The 18,121-nt window shown below is 39.4% G+C and overlaps 1 protein-coding gene across 1 annotated transcript in view; it reads right to left on the reverse strand.

Moving 5' to 3' along the window:
- The window catches only part of LOC141344533 (fibronectin type III domain-containing protein 3B-like), a 101,373-nt gene that overhangs the window by 63,425 nt on the left and 19,827 nt on the right, over nucleotides 1-18,121 (reverse strand). Inside the window, exon 2 of the mRNA XM_073849412.1 lies at nucleotides 806-953. Coding sequence (XP_073705513.1) covers nucleotides 806-925 — 120 coding nt within the window. The 5' untranslated portion in view covers nucleotides 926-953. The remainder of the gene's footprint in view (nucleotides 1-805; nucleotides 954-18,121) is intronic.

Consider the following 18,121-nt stretch of genomic DNA (forward strand, 5'->3'; position numbering starts at 1 on the left):
GCAATTATTGTTGCATCATACCCAAAAAGACTTGAGGCTGTAAAGGTGCTTCAACTAAGAGTTATGCAATGTACTTATTTTAGTTTTATATATATATATATATTTTTTTTTTTTTTTTATGAAGTTGTGACAATTCTGTTTTGGTTGTAGATTGATGTGGAAAAAAGTCATTTAAAACAGTTTAACATAAGGCAGAAACAAAAAATGATGGGATACAAATACTTTTGCAAGGTACTGTATATGGAGAAAAATCCTAAAAAAAAATTCTCACCTTCACCTCATTTCAGAAAAAGACATTTTTATTTTTAATTCAGGAATTAACTAATCCTTGAATACTCCTATTTAAGTGCCTAAAATATTATATGGAAATAAAATATGATTTACGTAAATGTTGTATGTCTTCTCTAACAAAACTAACTAATTCCATTAACAGACAAAAATAAACACTAAAGAATAAAACAATTCTCCATATAGTTTTGTAAAAAGATTACTTCAAAGTGTCCATTTGTTTCAAAGCTTCCAAAAAATATTGTGCAATGGGCAACGACAATATAAAATTGATTAATTAATGTGTCAAATGATTTCATACAATTTTCTAAACTTGCCTTTCTACATACATACTTTTTACATAGTTTCCATGATTGGCTTTGGCAGCACTTTAAAAATCCTTGCTCTTAGAATTTCTAGCTTGCATTCACATTGATATGCATGCATCTGGCAAAGGCATTTATGCAAAGCGGCTTGCACGGCATTCAAGGCATACATTATCGGTTCATCCACCACCCGGAGTAACGCTCACACTCACCTGTTGCGATCCATCCCCATTAACATTAATCATGTGCGGCATCATGGCCACCTCCCCGTTCAATAGTGGTGGCGGCAGTTCCAGCGGAATCTGGTCTGTCATCATCATTGTGACGTACATTCATGGAGAACTTTCCTGGACTGCCTTTCTGTGAGGAGACAGGAAGAAAAAGAAACAGATGGTGATCAAACAGTAAACAATATATGATCTTAAACTTCCAAACGCACCCTCTTTGGGTGTCCTGGTTTTGTGCTGTGAGTAAGATAGACGTGTACATTTATCTGAGACGATTTCACAACCATTGGTTGGTTTGTGACGTTCGAGTGACTGAGCTAAAGCATAAATGGATGGAAGATGCAGAGTTGCATCGCAGTGACTCAGCAGGCAACCGAAAGCCAACCGTAGAGAACAGCAGTGTCATTGTGAGCTGGACAGCCTGAGGGAAGATCTCTTAAATAAGAAGAGTGTGTAACCGATGCAAAAGTGGACTCCCACCCCCCAGAGTTTGAGTTTTGAAACATGCAGAGCACTCTTGAGAGATTTTACCACAAACAATGAATGCTGTTTTGATAGAAGACCATTGAAGCAAGATGGTAATGATCTGCTAGTTTAGTGCTGCGTGACTGTGGTCTAATGGAGGAGAGAGGAAAGGGTTTGGGGAAATGAAAAGGTGACTGAGTCATCAATGAAGGGTGAAGCGGAGGAATAGACACACAATTTCTTCATTTAGGATACAAGGCCACCCATTTGTAACATAAACACACACATAAACAGTACCACCACTGTAAGAGAGGCACGACATGCGGCAGAGCCCGCAGGACCAAAATGCAAAAACAGAGAGGGGGGAAAAAGAAAGACCCTTGCACATGATTCACCAGAAGGCATACCAAAAAAAAAAATACTATGCCTCATGAAGACTGAAAATGGAAAAAGAAGTTAGTGGGTTCCAATGTTGTTTTGGACTACTCTGACTTTTACTGTGTGGACAAAAATAGAAAAAAAATGTTTTTTTAAACCATCATCTGTGTTCCATGCAAGTCACACAGGTTTTACATACTAAAAGTCATACTTTTATACTTGAGCAGAAATGCATTAAATTAATCAAAAGTAACAGTAAAGACTCTTCAAATAGGTGCTGTTCTTTTGAACTTTCTACATCAAAGAATCCAGAAAAAATATATTAAAGGGGTCCTATTACGACCTTTCACAAAGTCTTCATTTAGTTTTTGGGGTGTACTATAAACCCTAGCAATCTCTAGCCTCTAGCAAAACCAATAAAATTTCCTTTGGATACAAATAGCACACCATGTCCCATTATACCCCACATTCTGTTCTTTCCACTGATGTGAAATGGCTAGTTTTGTGTGACTCGCGTAAGCAGATATATAAATCTACAGTTATTTGGCAGCAGTTGGTTCACTTCAAAAGAGATGTGCAAACCCAGCTGAAGACACTATAAATGTTTGTGGACATCAGGCAAAAATCTGATTCCTTCTTTGTGTAATAATGTGGTCCATCCACTCTCCCATTGTGTCTCCATTCTGTTTGACTTTCCATCCATCCTTCATTACCTTTTGCCCACTCCTCGTGCTCTATGTTTATGCAGTGCATCAGGTGAGATTGACATGGCAAAACAAGAGTAAACAGATTAACCAGATGGTGACCTCCTTTAGGGCCAGTCACGATCAGAGCTTTCCCTGATGATGCTGTCTCAGACACATCGCTATCTACAGTGATGAGAACAGAATGTGCCTCTGGACTGGAAATGCAAGAAGATCAGCCTGGAATAACACATCTTTCATCTGGTGTTCTAGCATGGTGATGACTATCAGTACGGACCAGAGACCCAGTCGAGGTTTGTCTTTACTATACAAAGGTTGGAAGATGCTGATTGGCTGATGACACTACAAAAGCCATATATGGGCCATTCTACAGAACCCGCAACCAAAAAAAAAAAATAAAAATTTAGATTTAAAAAGCATCTAAGTATTCATATCTTAGATGTTTACTAAGATCCTTCTATTATCTATTGAAACCCACAATAATATTGAAAATATCAGTAAGCGTAATATATATAAAATCATCATTTAAAGGGTACTTTCAATTGGGAGATGGTTGTCCCAAGCCCTAACCCCTAAATTAAAATTTATGAAAATGATATTGAAATTTTCTTTGTAGACTACGAAACTTTATATTAAAAAAATTGGTTCTGCATTTTTCATGCCACTACCGAAACACTATGTTTTAGTCCACTGGCTAAGACTGATTTCAACTACACCCCTAAATTTATGATCAGGAAATATTCATGTGTCCCTCTTTCTTATAGCTACAAGGTGCTAGTACTGTAGATAGACCCCATCATTTTGAGGTAAATGTGTCCAAAAGTCTGAAAAGCTGTGTGTAACTTTAAGGAATGTCACTACCGAAATACTTTTTTTCTGCAATTAGCCATTTTTTTTTAAGGGTTATTCCATAACATTTCATTCTTTTAAATAATAATCCTGTATTTGGGGGAAATAAACAAAATGTTTGTAAATTTATGCTTTTTTTGTATTTTAGTATATTTAAGTTAAAATTCTGTAATGTGATGTGGTTGCAACCAAAGCATTACTGTCACTACCGAAACATGGGATATTTTCTCAAAAATAATGTATACTGAATTAGCAACAATTATCAAGATATTATGATAATTTTTGGTTTAATGTATATTAAAACTAATGAATCCTTAACTTTGAAATCAGTGTAATCAACTTTTTGCCAAAATACTACAAATCTAAATAAATTCCACTTACTTTTTTTTAAATGTAATTGTTATTGATTTACGTCTGAAAAAAAAATTGCAAAAAATGGATATTTACAATCTTAATAGGTCAATATAACCCTTCTAATTTAATTATTATTACTGTGTTTTAGTAGTGACAAATTTGGGAAGGGGACAAAACATTTCCAAAACTTTCTGAAAATACAAAATGAGAATTACTAAAAATGTGTACCTTGGATATTATACAATTTGCATACATACAATTTTTTTTTTCCATCAAGACGTTTCCATCTGACTTTGGACCAATTCTGTAGAATGACCTATATAGTTCAAAATCCTTCACTAGTGACTATTCTGAGTTATAATAAAGTCAAATGACTTTGTCAATAATTATATAATAATACAATATAGTATAATATAACTAGCCAAAACATCATAAAACCCACAGAAAGTGACAATAGGAAAGAAAAAAAGATGGTATGATTGGAGACAGTAGGTTAGAATAGATGGATAGGAAAGTTGGCTACTAAACGTGTCAGAATTATAAACAGACAGAATCATTGTGAAATACACATCGTACATGAAATAGAGGAAGAAAGAGAGACAGACAGTCCAACAGACGACCACACACAGAGACAAAACCCTTCAGCTAACCAGAAATAATTAATGACCTTTTAAGAGCCGCCAAGCCACAGTCCCAGGGAGCTGAGGGGAAGACTCTGAGAGAGAGAGAGATGGATGGAAAACAAAAGAAAGAGACGGCAAAAAGAGGGAGAAATTGGTTTAAATGACTAAATAACGGCCATCAGAGTTAATTCAGTCAGCTGTCGGCTGTGAAGAGTGGTCCTGATGCGGTCGTGGTTTCAGGCGACAGGTTAAAGTGGCGGGCGGTTAGGCTGAGATTAGTTCAGTTGAGCGGCCCGTGCTGAGCAGCTTTGATGCCTGAATCCCTCCTGCCTTAGCAGCTAATGGGGCCTATGCTAAGCCTCGGCCTCTCACCCACCAAAAGCTATAATTAGGATTTCCATTGAAACTGAAGCCTGCATTTATTTTAGGATTTGTACAACTTACAGTGGAAACTTACAATGAGATGGATATGGGTTGTGATAGCTTAATAGCCGTGTTTACAAAAACGTTGGCCTAATATGCCATGCACTTTGTAGCCTTTCTATCTCTTTCTATCTCTTTGTTTGAAATGTAGTTTTGAGGTGTTTGCAGTTACATCCATGCATTTTCATTGTGAAGGCTGTTCTGCCAGTAAAATCCTTGAGGTTTCCTCCTCTTTGAAAGAATGTCTGATTAATAAGGTGTCGATTCAAAAAGACGATAAAATGTTAAATTGAAAAATTCCTTCAAGGATAGGCCGCAACAATCGACCGCTTGTTCGTTGGGGCTGAGGGAAGTGGTGGGATGAGAGACAGCCTTGTGTGAAGAGGCCAGGCTTGCTGCTGGAAGCGAAAACTGAGGACTGCCTCTCGAATCTAACAGAGGACGTAAAAGACGATAATTCACTGAGGTGTCACCTCATCTGCCAGTCGGGGCCAAAGAAGCCCAGCTGAGCTATAAACCCTGAGCCCTGAGTCTGTGAAACCTTTCCATTCAGCTACTGACATCCGACCTTTCCCTTAGCACTGTTTTTCACATACCTAGAGGTCAACTGTTGTACATCCTAAAATAAAAAAATAGGACTGTTAGTTCAACGCGTTTTATTAACTTTATTAATCAGTTATGCAAAAAACTTTAAGTACATTCCTGAATGAATCAGCAGTTTAAACGAATCAAATGAATTATAAAGACATTTACCGCCACCTGCTGGCAGTTTTAGTTTCTTATTTAGAGAAGCCCATCATTTCTATAAACCAAAAATATATAAAGAAAAAAAAGAAAAAAACCTGAAAAAGACGACTGTTGGTAACTAAGCTGTTTTGTTCATTGTATGAACAAAAAAAATACTAAGATGTTTCTCAAATGATCTTTTATGTTCCATAGCTTAGTAGCCTAAATGTTTGTGTGTGATACATTTTATGTTGACTCAAATAAAGTATTTCTCTCTAAAGCTACTATTTGTAATGTCTACTTTATACTTTCTCATTTAACACAATAATGGCTTTAAGTAATCTTTTGTGGGTATTTTCACAGCCAAATTTAATTTGCAATTAATTTGATTAATTAATTGACACATCATGTAATTGGAATAAAAACTGTAATTGACTGACAGCCCTAAAAATAAAATAAAATAAAAAGCATTGACAAAAAAAAAAACTCAGTGTCACAAATAAAACAAATGACTAGAACTACAGTGACAAATTATAAAATATCCATCTACAACTGCTATCATATGTATGCAAACTTTCACTAGAGTAGAACAAAGAGACACAAGAGTCTCATGATTGAATGTATGAATGAGACTCTGGCCTTCTGGCTACTCTCTGTTCATTACCTCATTTTCACAGTAATTTCCCTCCACAATTTGAGAAACAAAAAGCAGCTCTGTTTGCAGCACTTACTTTCTTGTGCAGTCTGCCACACAGACTTGCACGCAATGACACACAAACGCAAACTGGCACAGCTCATGAGTTGGGCTGAAGGAACAGCACCTCAAGGAAAGCAAACTATTATTTTAGGGGACTGGTGGGCCCCATTATCCTTTCACTTGTCCTTTTCTCCTTACTGCTCCTCCTCTACCTTCTCTTTCTCTCTAAAAAAATAATAATAAATGAATCAAACCAGCTGGTCAAAACCAGAGTACCAACAAACCCTAATAAACTTGAGAAACAAGGTTTGATTGAATCCATAAGCATGTCGGTTTGTTTAATCTGCTTCCTCCACAGCTTTCACAACACACGGTTCTCTAATTGGCATTTAGATTAAAGGTAGATCAAAACAGGCTGAGTACGCCTTGGGAGATCATAGCATGAGATGTGAGCGTACCTTTCACGCTTATAATGTTGGGTAACTCAGGATTGAAAGGGGACATCGGATGCCTATTTTCCACAAGTTGGAATGATTCTTTAGGGTCATCATGAAATGTTGCCTCAATGGTCGTGTAAAAGAACACCTTTTTTACCTTGTCAAAAACAGCTGTCCACAGAAACCCATTTCGGTGCATGTCTCTTTAAATGATAATGAGCTCCTGCTCACTCCACCCCTCTCTTTTTGTGTATTCGGTGGCACGTTACATCAAAAACTCGGATGTCTCGGATGATTTCACATATGAAGTAGTAAAGTATCTTTTTATTTTATTTTTAAATCATTTCAAATATTAGTATTCACATTATCGAAACAATTATATATTTGTAACTGCAGGTTAAATCATTTTATGCTGGTAAAAGCCCAAAGGTTAAAATTTGACTCAAAAGATGACACTTTTAGAAAAAATGGCTTTATAATGGTATTGATTGATTTTTTATCATTGCAGGGTGGTTGTGTCCACACACTGCTAAGACAAATATATGTAAAAGTGAATATGGCATTTTAAATGTGTGTGCGCATTTGTGGCTGTGAGAAGGTTTGTGCTTTGAGGGAGGAGAGGAATCTTCTAGCCGAGGGCAACTTGTACTGCAATGTTGGTGGTCCACAACTCTGTTACCACTAGCATCAAAAGCCACAAGCAGTATATAAATGTTTTATTTTTTTCCTTGTTTGGAATGCTATACAGCTCATTTCTCCCTCCTCAAAAATTCAAAAAGACTCCTCAGTAAGGTGTGTGTAACAGCTTAGCGCTGTTGCTAAGGGCTTCGCTAGACTGTTATGTTGTGTTTTGCTTTGCTGTGTCTACCTATGGCTTTCCTTCCCTGATAGTCTCTCCCTGTGGAGCAAAAACTAGTTCTCCAGATTTGTGGTGCACTGCACAGGTCTTGGGTAATACAAAAGAAAAGGCGTTTTTTTCAATGAAGGCACAAGGGATTTTTGAATGACAGGCCATGCTTTGACAAACCAGAGATGAATATCAGTGTCTCCCATTGAGAACAAAACACGCTGAGACACTTCCTGTTCTACAGCCTGCTGGTTGCAGACTGCGTAGTTAACATTGTGCAGGACAATAAGGGAAGTACAGTACGGTTATACATACATATGTGACCCTGGACCACAAAACCAGTCTTAAGTAGCACAGGTATATTTGTAGCAACAGCCAAAAAGATCATGTTCCATGAAGACATTTTGTAAGTTTCCTTCCATAAATATATTAAAACTTAATTTATGATTAGTAATATCCACAGCTAAGAACTTCATTTGAATAACTTTAAAGGTGATTTTCTCAGTATTTTTTGCACCCTCTGATGTATCATAGTTGTATCTCGGACAAATATTGTCCTATCCTAACAAACCATACATCAATGGAAAGCTTATTTATTCAGCTTTCAGATTTTCAAATTGACCCTTATGACTAGTTTTGTGGTCCAGGGTCACGCACTCACATGCTCCCCTCAGCCAATTTACATGGTGGGTGATTTGCCATAGCGCCTCAGTCTAGATCTTGCATGGCATAAAAATAAATAAAAAAAATTGGTCATGCACACCCTGACTTTCCTGTTTCCTGTCAGCCTGGCGGAAAGGGCCAGCTGTGGGTCATGATTGCACAACCACACTAACACAACTCATCTGGAGCCTAATAAAAGTTAGATGCTTTCATGAACAACTCACAGACTTAATTCATGTACCACGCATTTTGCCAAGACGATGCATCCAAAAGTTATCCCTGGACAATAACAACTCACTAACACCCTCATCACATGACATGAAATTTGGGCTCGCCACATCCACAACATTCCTCTCCCACAGCACAGGCATCGAGACAAATGACGAAACTTCCAGATGGCATCAATGGAACGCAACGTTCTGCTGCGCTTTGGAGCTTCAGAAACGTGCCACAGGTGACAAAGACGTCCTCTACAACTTTCGAGGGTCAAGGTTTTATGCAACGCAGCTGTCCATCTGTGGCCTTGGGAAGGCTGGAAGAAGGCAAGAGATTTGTGGGCTGCAAGACTGAGCAAATATGGCAGCTCCCACTTTTATTTATGCATAAATATCACACAGACTAATTAAATCCTGGGCAGTCTGGGCAGCGAGGCGTGCAGTACAGCCAGTCTCTGTCTGCCTGTCTCTCTCGCTCTTGTCCAGTACCTCCTGTCACATGCCAGCCAGTTTCCGCAGTCTCGATGGACACAAAAAAGGAACAAAAGAGAGAACAAACGGGGAATGGGTCAGACGGACAGCGAGCCACAAACTGTTCCCGCCTTGTCCGGCACAATGACCCGCACTCTTTGACAGTTCAGAGGCTGCGTCTGTATTCCTGTACTTTTAGAGTATGTAGTGGTGAATTTGATGAGGAACTTGCTTCTCGATAGTTGAGGAACTGAATTCAGTAGGTACGCAGGATATGCTAGCCATCTTGTGACCCCTGTGTTCCACATCTCTTTTTGGACAAGTTATGGCTTTGCCTTTGAATGGTAGTTAGAGCATCCTTTTTGGGAAAATGAGGAAGAAAAAAAACTCCAATCATCCCACTTTTCTCAGAAAAGCAGACTCTCTGTTGCGAACCACAGGACTTCTACATTGCCAGGAGTTGGCTGACAGACTCCCTCAAAATTATAGCTATTGACAGAGGCGCACGAGGACTCTTTGAAGTGCGTTGATGCTTTTGAAAGTCCTTCCCATCCATCGGTGGGAGTCCTTCAACCTTGCAATGGTCTTGTACAAATACACAGCAGTAGCACAGGGGCTCCACAGGGATAGGATCTCTTTTCCTCGTAATGCTCTACACTTCAGCCTTGAAGTACAGGGACTCATCTGTGCAACAAGTTAAGACACCTGTAGAAGTTCTCAGATGACTCGATTGTGGTGACTGTTGGATGAGGATGGGCTGACGGCAGGGGATTGATTAGTAGTATGTAGAAAAGTTTCGACATGGCAAAGATCAAGGAAGTGGTGGTGAAAGAACAAGATCTTGCCTAGACGTACCACAAATTTAGTCATCTAATGTGTGCCACAAATTGGAACCTTCTTCTCTGATGTTCAGCTGCAGATAAACCTGAACTCAGAGTTATACAGCTGTGATCAGCAACCATGTTTCAACTTAAGTTGCCACTATGGATCTGTCATTAGGTGTAATACACTACAAAACACAACTTTTATTTGCACCATGGTGTCTCCATTCAGCATTTGTACGCAATAGTCCAAAATTTGCATAAAATATGATCAAACAGTTTTTGACATTGCATTCACTTTCTAAACAAACTGCAGTGAATTTCCTGAAAAAACTCAGGACTCTAGTCTGGCTGCAACAAACCCTTCAAGCCATGAAGACCCTTAGTTATAATTTTAAGTGAATTATCACTAAAAGTTTTCTTACATAAAAGAGTTTTCTGCAACCAACTGCTGGGAGTCAGAGATGCTAACATGCTGAAAACGCTCATCAAAAAGCATGTTCTGTCATTGGGTCTGACCTAGACTCTCTCGAGGGTGTGGGTGAGATGAGGAAATAATGAACAATGTCTGTCATCCCCTCATGCTTGGCATGCTTGTTGAAGAGCACATTCAGCAACAGGATGATTCAACCATGCTGTAATACGGAGAGCTACAGATGGTCATTCTGTGTTCACAAGCAGGAGAACTTCGACTCCTCTGTCTAGATCTACCTCTGTATATGAGATACTATAAACAAATGGGACAAATACATATTTAGTGCACTATATATTCTGTCTCGATTTTTCTCTTAAAGAGTTAATTTGCTCGCCTACTTGCGCAGAAATATTTTCACTCGCTGAACACTCTCAGTGCTTTGTCAAGTGATCTGTGCTTTTTAAATTCATTTCAATGGATGCACAGCATACCAGTGTTTGACATACCATAAGTCTAGTGTAAAGGTGCATGACTATTTGCTTAGAGCACCGTTTCTCACACACACACATAAAGAAAAAGAGAGAGAGAGTGTGGTACTAATGCGCAAACGGCAATCTCATTGGCTGGTGCTCACTTAGTATAGTCCCTGTTTTGATTTCAGCAAATCAGTTTGAGTGAATGCAGATAATGTGATTAATATTCATGAACCCAGCAGTTCATTAATCCTTCATTTTGACTCGCCAAACACTCTGACTGAGCGCTTCAGAGTTTCACCCTGTCAAGCAATCAGTTTTTTCAATTCATCTCAATGGATGCACAGCATACTTGTGTTTGACATACCGTAAACTCTTGTGTGAGAAGTGCGACTCTCCGTCACTTTGCTGAGGGCACTGTTTCTCACACACACACAAAGAAAGAGAGAGCAAGAGAGTCTTACATACCATGCAGAATTGACATAGTACATGTAAACAATATTCTTTGCTGCATCGCCTGTCAAAATAACAGTTCATTTGGAATTCTTCAACTTTTAAGAACAACCACAGGTTTCCCCGGTAGTGGGCGGCACTAATGTGCAAACGACAATCTCATTGGCTGGTGGTGCTCACCTATTATCGTGATTATTAACCTATTGATTTCAGCAAATCAGTTCGAGCGAACACAGACAACCTGATTAATATTCATGAACCCAGCAATTCAATTTATATCTATTGCCAAGGCCAATGTAGAAGGTTGAATAAGAATAATACACGTATAACTTCCACAATCCATGTGGAGAAAAGCAAACAATCTTAATTACTGATTCTTATTTGACACTTATGAGTGTTAATAAAAGCACTTGTGAGGTGGTTTGTGCAGCCTGCAGTCGGTACAGACTCAGATTAGGGCAAATCTTAACACGCAGAGCAGAAACGTGAGAGGGCCGTAGGCACGGAAACTTGGGTTGTTTTGTTAGTTTCAGCTCTATGGTAAACATGAGCCAAAATGGTCTTTTTTTCCACTACTGTGTCTCTATTCTTCTGTTAAACTGCCCGCAAGATAAGACCCAAACCCAGCTTACAAGAAAACCAGAGCATCTCAACAACACACCACAAAGAGGACTGAGAACCCGACACTGTACGCCATCAGCCAATAACCCAACAGTGTGTATCCAAAGGAGGAGGAGAGGAAAATGAGGACAGATAGAAACAAGAAGGGGGGGGGGGGGATAAACCGAGCCACGGGGAGACATGAGCTCTACCTGTAGGTATGCACCCAGCTGGCTGCAGATAGGAGCGTTTGCCAGGGCTGTCTGATATCTGCTTATTAGCTCTGTTTAATCACAGACTGCACAAAGCCACGTCGGACCCACAGCCTCAGAGAACGCCAATTACACTTTCAGACACACACACAGGCAATTAATAAGATCCTCAGTAGCTGTCTGGCTCCTGCATGCAGAAGCAACCGCAGGGAGAGAAGACAGAAGGCAGAACTGAGAGGAACGCTGATGCTGCAAAGCGACAGGAAAGATGGAATTCAGTGACAAAGCTTCAAAATGTACCAAAAGTTACCACAGTAAAACTGCTGTTTTATTGAACTTGTACCAGTGGGCATTAAATGTGACCCTGCCTGGACCACAAAACCAGTCATCAATAGGACAGGTATATTTGTAGCAACAGCCAAGATTACATTGTATGGGTCAAAATTTGATCTTTCTTTTATGCCAAAAATCATTAGGATATTAAGTGAAGATCATATTCCATTAAGACATTTCGTAAATTTCCTACCGTAAATATATCAAAACTTAATTTTTCATTAGTAATATGCATTGCTAAGAACTTCATTTGGACAACTGTAAAGGTGATTGTCTCAAGATTTTGATTTTTTTCTGCACCCTCAGATTCTAGATTTCCAAATAGTTGTATTTTCCATCAAATATTGTACCATCCTAACAAACCATACATCAATGGAAAGCTTATTTATTCAGCTTTCAGATGATGTATAATCTCAATCTTCCAAAAAATTGACCGTTATGACTGGTTTTGTGGTCCAGGGTCACATGATTGTGTGTAGTGTCACATTTATATATCTATTTTACCCTAAATTTATTAAATATTAAATATTATTTATGTTTAATATTCAGGTGCTATGGTATATATCAAAGTACCTGGGTGCAAATAGTTATCTCACTGTACCATAGTACTTCCATAGTTAATTTGACAAAGTATTATCTTTCATGCTCATACCTGTTCAACATTTGATCTAAGTTTCTTTTCATTAAAACTAAGTGCTTCAAAGAGAAAATTAGAAAGCCAGACAGCGAAACCTTGTAAACGCAAACAAGTCTTCTTTTATAAACAGAAAAAGATGAAAAGCAATGTAGATGATTCATACCATCACTTAAACCATGCAACTCTTCATGAATAAAAAGCAGGAGAGAGTGTAGCAATCCCTCTAATGGTCTGCTTGGGTCGAAATCTGCATAATGGGAGAGAAGGCCTATAATTTGACCTGGAATGAGTAGAAGATGTACTGAGAGGTTCAGCGTTCAGCTGCGCTGTGTTTGGGTGTTCTGGATCTGGGGAATTATGCCTTTGGCCTGTTGTGGTTCAAAGTATCATTTCCAACAGCTCCATCCATTTTGAAACACACATTTTTAAATCCAACCGAGGACAGACTGGAAGAAAGAGCGAGATGAAGTTGATATTGGACCAAGGGTGATACTGAAAGATGAACTGAGATCTAATCTAATGAAAAATATTGAGTTTGCCCATTTTAGAGCCCAAAGTCACACTCCGTCATGGCTGGATGACAACAACTCACTCAATCATAATACTAACATAGGCAGAGAGATGTTTGCCAGCAAATATAAAACGTCAGTCTGTCGCTATATCTAGAGACCACCACATACACATGAATCAATACACACCTCACCATGTTGGCCTTAAAAAATAAACTGCCAAGTTCCAAGATTAATAATAAGGCAAATAGTAACCTAGCAGTAACCTGTACAGCCATAAAGCATAAATGCATGGCTGATGCATAGGGGTCTGTGTATTTTTATGCATGTGTAGCTGAAAGGAATTTCCCAGCAATACCCTTCACAGCACGTACACCTCAGGCAATCGGGTTCACAACTGATGTTTTCACAGAACCGAGCGGCAACGCCATGGAAACAGCCGTCTCTCATGGCAACAGCATCTCTTTAAGCACTTTAAGCATCGACTTACCTTTTTCCAGGTCAGGCTGAACTTTAATGCTCGGCTTGAAGGAAAGAAAGAACGCTGTCATGGGCTGACATGTCAAGATGTATTCAACAAAAAACTAAAGTTTTGTTTGTGAGATGTATTATACAGTTTTGGTCAAAAGTTTACATCCCCATTTCAGAATCTGCAAAATGTTAGTTTGGTAATTTTACCAAAAAAAGAGGGATCATACAAAATGCATGTTGTTGTTTATTTAGTACTGACCTGAATATTTTGCATAAAAGATGTTTACATAGTCCACAAGAGAAAATAAAAATGACCCCGTTCAAAAGTTTACATCTCTTTGAACCTGAATGATTCACAGCTGTGTTTTTTAATGATAGTTGTTTATAGTCCCTTGTTTGCCCTAAACAGTTAAACTGCCTGCTGTTCTTCAGAAAAATTCTTCGGTTTTCCAGCATTTTTGTGTATTTGAACCCTTTCCAACAATGACTGTATGATTTTGAGATCCATCTTTTCATACTGAGGACAACTAAGGGAACTAATCCACTATTACAGAAGGTTCAAATGCTTACTGATGCTTTAGAAGGAAAACCCATGCATTAAGAGCCAGGGGGTGAAAACTTTTTGAATTTGAAACTCAGGGTAAATTTAACTTATTTTGTCTTCTGGGAAACATGGAACTGTCTTCTGTAGCCTCTGAAGGCTCAATGGAAAAAATATGATATTTAGGCAAAATAAGAAAAATGTACACCTCTCCATTATGTTCAAAAGTCTTCACCCCTGGCTCTTCATGCTTTGTTTTTCCTTCTGGAGCATCAGTAAATGTTTGAACCTTCTGTAATAGTTGCATATGAGTCCCTCAGTTGTCCTCAGTGTGAAAAGATGGATCTCCAAATCATACAGCCATTGTTGGAAAGGATTCAAACAAAAATGCTAGAAAACGAAAAAAGAATTTGTGGGACCTGAAAAATTTTGTGAAGAACAGCAGGCAATTTAGGTCAGTAGTAAATAAACAATAACATGCATTTTGTATGATCCCTTTTATTTTGGTAAAATAATTAACATTTTACAGATTCTGAAAGGGGGATGTAAACTTTTGACCTCAACTGTAAGAAGTAACCAAACTTAGCAATAAGCATGTTACCAAACTCAAAGACTAAACTTAAATATTTACATTTAATCATTCAGCATATTCTTTTATTCAAACCGACTTACGAATACGAAATACAAAGCACTTTTAGCTATACAGTTCACTAAGACTGATATCTGCATATCATTAGTTTGCTGTTGTGAAATGGTTTCTTTCCCTACAGAGTCTCACAACATCCATGCAGGAATACAGGAATGCTCTCAGGTGTCACCATACAATGAAAGCTGGACCCTGGAGAATATTCTGTAGAGGCATTCAAATCAGAATAGGGATTGAATGACTACACTGATGCCTAAAATGGGCCACCAAAAAGAGGAGTAAGATCTTACTTTGAAGAGCAAGTACGCTATAATACCTCTCTTTCTGTAATTTTAGGCTATTTTTGAAGCACAGTTAGTGAAAAAAATAAAAAAATAAATAAATGGAAAAGCTAAAATGGGATTAGGGCACAATGCAGGCCAGGCTCAAACCTGCAGCATCTAAATGCATATCACAGCAATGTGGAGCATCCTTGTTGTTTGTACAGTGCCAAAACAGACATTTGTCTTCCAAATGGAAAACGGTACCTGTAGCATTGCTATACCTCAACTAGGGATGGCCAAAATACTGGTGGATGTGACTAACTGGAAGAAGGGTACCGATTTTGGACTATCGTCTCTATTGCGGTTACAGGTTCATGTGACATTGCTGTGCTACATGGTCACGAAAACGTATCGTTTGGACGTATTTTTTGCTTATAAAAACAAGTGATGTTAAGCTGTTTAAATACAATTAGCAGAGAAATCGAACTCATTGCGGTACGCACACACTGTTTAAGAGACTGAATGCTGACAGAAAGGTGTGCACAGAGTATTGAATTTTCAGTTCAGTTTTCAGTCTTTACAAGTATCCTCGCAAACACAGTAATTTACAGTTGAGGTTAAAAGTTTACATACACCTTAAAGAATCTTCTAAATGTTCTTAATTAATTTTTAATACTGTGTTGTTACCTGAATCATCCACAGCTGTGTTTTTTGTTGTTGTTTAGTGATAGCTGTCCTTGAGTCCCCTGTTCTGAAAAGTTAAACTGCCTGTTCTTCAGAAATATCCTTCAGGCCCCACAAATTCTTTGGTTTTTTAGCATTTTTGTGTATTTGAACCCTTTCAAACAATGACTGTATGATTTTGAGACCCATCTTTTCACGCTGAGGACAACTGAGGGACTCATATGCAACTATTACAGAAGGTTCAAACGCTCACTGATGCTTCAGAAAGAAAAACAATGCATTAAAGGAGAACTCCGGTGTGATATTGACCTAAAGTGTATTGAATCATGATACCGAGTGTGAACGTACCTTGCATATTTCATCTCGGTTTGTGTCCAGCTGTCCGAAATCTGGGGTCAGTTAGCCGATGCTCACAACAGCTTGTCAATGAGAGTCAATGGGGCATCGAAGCAGTCATGTAAATAAATCACTGTTTTACGCCAATTACGAGGCACAAAGTAGCGCCACACTTCATCGGTAGACTTCCAAGGGCCCCGACATTTAAAACGAGACATTGAGAACTCAGAAAAAGCACCGGTAGTTTATTTACGAGAAGATTTATACAGACAGTAACTGCAAGATGTTTAGCGGCCGCCGCCATCTTGAATGTAGTCACGTTAAGTCGAGTGACGAGCAGGAACTTGCAGTTACTGTCTGCATAAATCTTCTCGTAAATAAACTACCGGTGCTTTTTCTGAGTTCTCAATGTCTCGTTTTAAATGTCGGGGCCCTTGGAAGTCTACCGATGAAGTGTGGCGCTACTTTGTGCCTCGTAAATGGCGTAAAACAGTGATTTATTTACATGACTGCCTCGATGCCCCATTGACTCTCATTGACAAGCTGTTGTGAGCATCGGCTAACTGACCCCAGATTTCGGACAGCAGTGGACAAGACGAGATGAAATATGCAAGGTACGTTCACACTCGGTATCATGATTCAATACACTTTAGGTCAATATCACACCGGAGTTCTCCTTTAAGAGCCGGGAGTGAAAACTTTTTTGAATTTGACGATCAGGATAAATTTAACTTACTTTGTCTTCTCGGAAACATGCAAGTATTTTCTATAGCTTCTGAAGGGCCACACTACATGAAAAAAAGAAAAGAAAATGTTCACATCTTCATTTTGTTCAAAAGTTTACACCCCCAGCTCTTACCCCCTGTTCACACGGGGCGCAAGCGTCAACGCTTCCCATTGACTTTGAATGGGTGACGTCAAGCTTTGCCGAAAGGAATTGTGGATCCGTCGGCGGCGCTTCACTCGCGTTGCTCGCGGCAGAAGTTGAGAAATTTTCAACTTCTGCCGCGAGCAACGCCAGTGAAGCGCCGCGTCAGCCAATCAGATCGCTCTATGCAAATACAGTGGCCAGGCGGCAGCCAATCACGTTCATCCTGTTCAAGAGCAGCATTTCATTGGCTGACGCTGCTATGACCATAAACGTCAGCCACGCCTTCCGTTAAGCGTTGACGCTTGCGCCCCGTGTGAACACACCGTTAATGCATCGTTTTTCTTCTGGAGCATCAGTGAGTGTTTGAACCTTCTGTAATAGTTGCATATGAGTCCCTCAGCTGTCCTCAGTGTGAAAAGATGGATCTCAAAAATCATACAGTCATTGTTGGAAAGAGATCAAATACACAAAAATGCTGAAAAACCAAAGAACTTTTCTGAAGAACAGCGAGCAGTTTTGAACAAGGTTATTTTTATAAATTCAACTTGTGGACTATATGTAAACGTCTTTTATGTAAAATATCTTATTGGTCATACTGTCCATCCCTAAGCTCTGTGAAGGCATTTGCAAAAAAAAAAAAATAATAATGTTAACTAGTCAATCAACCACCATGATGTCCTAAAATGCCGAACAGCTCAATGACGGAGGCACCTGGGCAAACCTTCCCCCAGCTCAACCTTAGTCTGGCCACATCTCTCCTGGCAGTCAGGAGGGTACTCGAATATGGTGGGAAACTGGCTCTCGCACGTCTCCCATTAAGCTCCCTGCACCCAACAATAGGTATTGAAAAGAGGGGAGCAGAAAGCCTGGCCCCAGAGTGGAGCACCTTTGTGCAGGCAGCTCCGGGTGAGGTGGGGCGAGGGCGGGTGCAGGGGGTTGGGAGGAATGCAGGAGACTTCTGTTAGCTTTTACACAGAGGCTCAGTTGAGCAGCGATGGAGATGTGTAATAAGGTCTCAGGAGCAGGGCTGAGCTAAATGAGTGCGCCCATTCAGACCGAGCCAGGGAGTTCAACAGGTTCAGACGCTGAGGGCGGACACGTGCATACCTGCATAATGCACCGAGAGGTGCGCATTCAGTGTGCCTACCTGTCCACCAACACTGCACAGCATGGACGCGGTCTTC

The sequence above is a fragment of the Garra rufa genome, chromosome 10 (assembly GCF_049309525.1).
Source record: "Garra rufa chromosome 10, GarRuf1.0, whole genome shotgun sequence".
NCBI lineage: Eukaryota > Metazoa > Chordata > Actinopteri > Cypriniformes > Cyprinidae > Garra > Garra rufa.